The 6,561-nt window shown below is 41.0% G+C and overlaps 1 protein-coding gene across 1 annotated transcript; it reads right to left on the reverse strand.

The window, feature by feature from the left end:
• Nucleotides 1–5,100: 5,100 nt before the first annotated feature.
• Nucleotides 5,101–6,344, reverse strand: LOC143614203 (uncharacterized). The gene is made up of 2 exons (XM_077087705.1): nucleotides 5,225–6,344; nucleotides 5,101–5,180 (listed from the first exon to the last, which is right to left on the reverse strand). The coding sequence occupies exons 1-2, from the start codon at nucleotides 6,342–6,344 to the stop codon at nucleotides 5,101–5,103; spliced, it is 1,200 nt and encodes a 399-aa protein (XP_076943820.1).
• Nucleotides 6,345–6,561: the final 217 nt, after the last annotated feature.

Genomic DNA, 6,561 nt, shown 5'->3' on the forward strand with positions numbered 1-6,561 from the left:
TAAACTAGGGTTTAAATGACGCTTAACACTTACTACATGTGTAGTAGTCTTTCGGGATTTGCACCGAAACGCAAACGATTGATGAATAAACGAAAAACACTAAAACACTAATTATGTGATAATTATGTGTTAGGATTATGTGTTATGTGATAATATTATTGTCATGTTAATTTAATGTGCAAGTTATGATAGAATGTTCTAGAAAAAGTAATACTTGATGTTAACTTAATGTGCAAGTTATGATAGAATGTTCTAGAAAAAGTAATACTTAGGAGTTGAGGGGCCAAAGTGTAACATATTCCTTTATAAATACATGGTAAACCTAAACCCTAACCTCCTACCTATTCCCCTACAAAAATCGGCAGCCATCCCCTCCCTTTATTTCCTTGAGATCGATTAATATACACACACACACAATCAAGATCTTTCAAGTTTGATTGAAGATTAAGGTGCTAGGAAGGTATACACAACTATTCTATGTATCCTCTATGTTTAATTGTTAGTTTTATCGGGTTAATTGTAAACCTTTATGGCTGATTTCTTGGTATTATGATATTCATGTGATTCTTGATTTAATTGATGATGATTGATAACTAGTTTGATAGTATTGCATGTTAATTGTTGTGTCCTTGATTGTGAGTTCAAATAAAACCCTAATCTTGTATGTATGGTGTGATTGATATGCATGGATAGTAGTTATAGTGTCTAGAGGGTTATATGGATGCATGATAGTTCATAGATTGTTATTATGATGAGTTTTGATGTGAACAGATTCTGGACAGAACGTATATACGATGTTTAACTGACTGTAACGAAGTGTAAACGTGAAAATTGATTGAGATTGTGGGTACTGCAGTAAACTAGGTTGAGTCTAGTTTCTATGAAGTATAAATTCGTAATTTTTGGATAAGTGGAAGTATACTTTTATGATTTTACAAAAACGTGATGCAAAGCTGAGCTGTTAGACCTGCTGTTAGGTTATGTTGTAAATGTTATATCTCATGAACTACGAGACCAATTGGGTTGGTTCCACTTCTGGAGGTTGACTCACTGAGTTAGGAACCAAACCCAAGTGGTCTTGCATTTATTGGATTTTTCGTTTAACGGGAATTGTAAATAACATTCTGTTGCGCATGAATCTGACTGATATGAGTTTGCTGTAATGTTTTGGTCATTATAAGAAAAATATGTGGAATAAAAATAAGATGAAATATGTTCTGGAAACCTAAGATATGTATGCTTCTGTGGTGATTTTTGGTGAATTAATTGAGACGTTATGATCGGTGAACTAGTGCAATCTTTCAAGTAGAAATTCTGTCATAACGAAACTAGCTGCTGAGTTGTATAGGAATGCATGAAATATGATAGTTTTTATAAAATTGTTGTATTTTGACCAAAATACCCTTGCGGGGAATAGTTGTTAGTTGATTGCCATGAATTGACCAAATTGCCCTTATGGGGAATAATGGTTAGTTAGTCTACCAAAATGCCCTTACGGGAATAATTGCTAGTGATATACATTATTAGTACGTGACACGAAAGTAATTGCTCACTCATGTATCGTATCACAATTTTACTTGTTTAAGTCACACACGATTCACAAACGAAACACGAAACATGTTACGTGCATAGGTATTATGTGCCGAGTCTAGAGACTCGTTAAACATTCCGATACTTAAAAAATCTCTTTGTTATTTTAGAACGCTAGAGAGTTTTCTACGACGCGCATCACTCGGTGATCTAGATCGGATATTCTTCGCAAACAGTGAGTTCACTTACCCCACTCTTAAACTGTTTTCAAACGTTTTTCACTTGGGGGAGATAACATACTCCGATAAACATATTTTCTAAGATAAACGCATATGAAAGATTTTGTTATAAATTATATATCACTTGTAAAGGCTAAGCGGCATACGTAACATTTGAAGTCCCACACATCGGACCGGTTAATATTTGGAATAGCGAGTCACTTTTGGGTAGTACTACTGGGTTTGACAAACCCCACCCGACGCTAAGCTCAACTGGAGGTTGAGTGGGTGTAAATTTTGGCTAACACTTACCATGGTCTGGAGGACCTGGTGACGGGCACTTGATAAACAGTCAGCTTCGGTCGCGAACCACTTAGCGATACTTGTTGTATAGATTAGCTACCTATCGATATATAATTTGACATAACACTATCTGGTAATGCAAAACACTTAAACGCTGTAACGTGGTTACACACTTAAACGCTGTAACGTGGTTACACACTTAAACGCTGTAACGTGGTTACACACTTAAACGCTGTAACGTGGTTACACACTTAAACGCTGTAACGTGGTTACACACTCAAACGCTGTAACATGGTTACACACTCAAACGTCGTAACGGGGTTACGCAACACTGAAACGCCGTAACGAGGTTACGCAAAACGCTAAACGATTTATCTTATTTAACTTGTGAACTCACCAACCTTGTGTTGACACTTTTAGTATGTTATTCTCAGGTAGCCGAGGCGGGCGCGCGGTTTAGGAGCATGCATTAATGAAAACACTTTTATTCTGCAAACTTAATTTTAACAGTTACATTTGGTTTTAAGTCGTCCTGCGTGACGCAACTTTTGAATTAAGGTTTTACGCTTCCGCACTTACTTTCATTTAAACGTTTTTCTTTGGTTTGATTATAACTAATGATTCCGATCCTGCCAGTTCACACCCTCTGACGGTAAAACTCCGTTAGTGGATTTTGAGGGTGTGACAATTTTCGAGCATAGGGCCGGTGTTTCCGCTTAGCTTGCATTGGGTATCAACAGGGGTGGCAGAGGGCTTGCATGAGTCCACGCCCGCGCGATGTATGATATCCTTTGCGTAAGATTGCTGAGATAAAAATAGAGTGTCGCCTGTACGAGTAACTGAAATACCCAAGAAATATGTTAGAGTACCTAAATCTTTCATGGCAAACTCACCCGCAAGTGTGGACATGAGGCGCTGCCGTAGAGAGTCAGTTGAATTTGTAAGAATGATATCGTCAACATAGATTAACAAGTAAGCAATCTCACGGCCATGATGGTAAATGAATAATGAGTTCTCAGACTTGCATTGAGAGAACCCATGTTGAAGCACAAAATCAGTGAAACGTTGATACCAAGCCCGAGGCGCCTGTTTAAGACCATAGAGAGACTTTTTCAGTCGACAAACATATTCCAGATATTCCCGGTGTCGAAAACCCATGGGTTGATGCATATAAACGGTCTCGTTAAGATGGCCGTGTAAAAAGGCATTCGTTACGTCCAACTGATGAATAGGCCAAGAGTGAGAGAGCGCCAAAGAGAAAACGGTCCGAATGGTGGTTGGTTTGACCACGGGACTAAAAGTCTCTCCACAATCAATACCCACCTGCTGACTACAACCATCGCAAACCAAACGTGCTTTATACCGTTCCAAAGTCCTGTCTGAACGAAACTTATGCTTAAATAACCACATACTTCGAATTATATTCATATCCGGACGACGAGGTACTAACTCCCAGGTCTCGTTTTTAATAAGTGCACCAAATTCGTCATTCATGGCATCGAATCATTCAGGTGTGGACAAGGAAAGTTGTGGATTTTTCGGTATGGGAACGACGGTGGTAGTGTGAAGGTTAAAAAATTGCTTGGGTTTTGTGATACCGTCCATGGCTCGTGTGCACATGGTGAGGGTGGGCTCAGAATTAATGGGAGGTGGTTGGGTGGTCTGGTTGATGGAGGGTGGGCTGTGAGGGTTTGTAGTGTTTGGGACTGTAAGTGGTGTTGTAGATGGGTCTAGTGTGTTTGGGAGGTTGGAGTGAGTGGGTGTTTGCTGTTGGGTTGGTGATGTGGTGGTGAAGGAGGGAGTTGGGCCGTGAGAAGGTGAGCTAGGGGAGGCGGTTTGAGACAAGTCATAAGGGTCGTGAGGTGGTGTGTTGGTTTGGATGGTATTCCAAAATAGTTGTGATATTGGATGAGATAAGAAATCATAGTTGGTAAGGGTGGTAGGTTGTTTTATAGAATATGGGTAGATGGACTCTTCAAAAAGGACATGACGAGAGATGAAGGTTTGATTTGTGGTGAGGTCAAAACATTTGTAGCCACGGTGATTGGGTGGGTAGCCAAGAAATACACATGGTTTGGAGCGGTTGGCGAGTTTATTAATGGTAGTGGAGGGAATGGTGGGATAGCAAAAGCGGCCAAACACGCGAAGGTGTTCGTATGTGGGGAGGACGTTGTATAGAAGAGTGGTTGGAGTTTGAAAATGGTGGTTTTTCTTTGGGAGAATATTGAGCAGGTAGGTTGCGGTTTCTAGCGCGTGATGCCAGAATGTGGGTGGGAGAGAGGCTTGGGCTAAGAGTGTGCGAACCATATTATTGATGGTGCGTATTTGGCGTTCGGCTTTACCGTCTTTAGAGGAGGTGTGTGGGCATGAAAAACGAAATTGCATTCCATTTAATTGACAAAACTGTTTGAAAGTATTGTTAGTAAATTCGGTGCCGTTGTCACATTGGAATCGCTTTATTTTTCGTTCAAATTGAGTTTGGATAAAGTTGTAGAAGTGAGTGAATGTGGTATACACTTGTGATTTATTATGTATAGGAAATGTCCATAGAAAATCGGTGGTGTTATCAAGAAATAATATATAATACCGATGCCCACCGGTGCTTAAAATCGGAGAGGTCCACAAGTCACTATGAATAATATCAAATGGTAAATGAGTGACATTAATAGAATCATAAAAAGGAAGTTTGATGCTTTTTCCAAAAACACAAGGTTCGCAAAGCGTTTTATTTGGTTTACAAAATTTAATAAAGGAACTAGACTTTAAAGATTGCAATAGATTGTTGCCCGGGTGCCCAAGGCGTTGATGCCAACGTTCTTGAGTAATAGCGGTGAGAGCAGTGGGTGTGGTGGAAGACTTGATGAAGTTGGTGGTGAGCGGGTAGAGATCTCCCGAGCTATTGCATCGTAGGATAGGTTCCTTGGTCTTGAGATCCTTCACAAGAAAACCAAACGGGTCAAATTCTATAGAAAGTAAGTTGTTGGTTGTGAGACGACGTACATAAATGAGGTTTTTAATGAGGTTAGGGGCATATAGGACATTATTTAATTTAAATGGTGGGTAGGGTGGTGGTAAGGTTTGGTTGCCTTGTCCGAGCACAGGAATGGTCATACCATTGCCAACTATAATCTGTTTATTAGTGCAAGTATTAAAAATAGACGAAGAGGGAGTACCTTGTTGCATGTGACCAGAGGCGCCCGTATCCATATATCCAACCGGGTCAACTTGTTGGTTCATTGAGAGAGTGTAGAAGGCTTGGGCGATGTCAGTTGGAGTTGGGTTATATGTCGCCACGTGGGCCTGGTCCGGCCTTGGGCCAAGGATTCCTTGACCGTTATTGGGCTTGGGAACTGAAGGGTATGGGCATGGAGGGTTTTGGTTTAGTTGTGGGCTGAAAACTTGGGTCTGATTGAGTAGGTTGGCCCACTGAGTATTGGCCCAATTATTTGGGAAGATAATGTAAGGGTGCTGAGATTGGGTCGTGTATGGAGAGCCTCGGCCTCTGGTGGTTTGAGAGTTGGAACGCCCGCGACCTCGACTTCGTGAACGGCCCCGGCCACGACCATAATCGGGCCACGTATCAGTAGTGGGGATATAAGGGTTGGAGGCTGATGTGTTTCGGCTATGCACGTGTAGAGCGGTAGCGGTTTGAGAGGCTGCTTGTAAGGATTTGTTTGCCTTTGAGGTTTCGTTCATGCAAAGTTGCGAGCGAACCTCAAAGAAAGAAGGGAGAGGTTTGGTGTTTTGGAGAACAGTGGCAATAGTCTCGTATTGTTCTATTAAACCACCAAGGGTTTGGAGGACAAGATCTTGTTCTTCAAGAGGTGCGTCGACATTGTTGAGTTGATCGGATATAACCTTGATCTCTTGACAGTATGCAGCCATAGAGGGGAAGTTTTCCAACCGAGTGTTGGCAAACTTTTGTTTAAGAAAAAGGGCACAGGTTGCCTTGTTATCTTGGAATAGAGATTCAATGGCTTTCCAGGCGTCATATGCTGTTGTTTTTGTTTTGATGACGGTTTTGAGAAGGTTGGTGGAGATGGTGCCATAGATCCATTGAAGAACTATGGCATCCAATCGTTCCCACGAGTCAGCAGGGGAAGTCGATGTGGATTGTTTTTGTTTATCTGTGGAACGAGGAGAGACGTGATCGGAAACAAGAAAGGTGGTGCAGTGGATCTGGAAAAGTTTAGACCATGTGTTGTAGTCCGAGGATTCATTGTCCAGAATAATGGGGATAAAGGTTTTGATGTTAGAGACGATGACGGCGGGGTGAATCTTAGAATCGGCCATTGTTGGTGGGGAAAGGTGGAAGCCGAAGATGAGGGGAGAAAGTTTAGGATCTTCAATTAGGATGATACCATGTATAATAGTATAATTGCCAAGTCCCTTTTCTCATTAACCATCGAGATATTAAATAGGTACAAGGCAATCTCCTATCTTTGGATATGATGATAATTACAATCCATACAATAAATGAGATTGACTAATCTATTTTAAAATCAAATCT

Source organism: Bidens hawaiensis, unplaced genomic scaffold, assembly GCF_021521415.1.
Source record: "Bidens hawaiensis isolate Kalapana, Puna unplaced genomic scaffold, B.hawaiensis_p1.1 tig00039155_1, whole genome shotgun sequence".
Lineage (NCBI taxonomy): Eukaryota > Viridiplantae > Streptophyta > Magnoliopsida > Asterales > Asteraceae > Bidens > Bidens hawaiensis.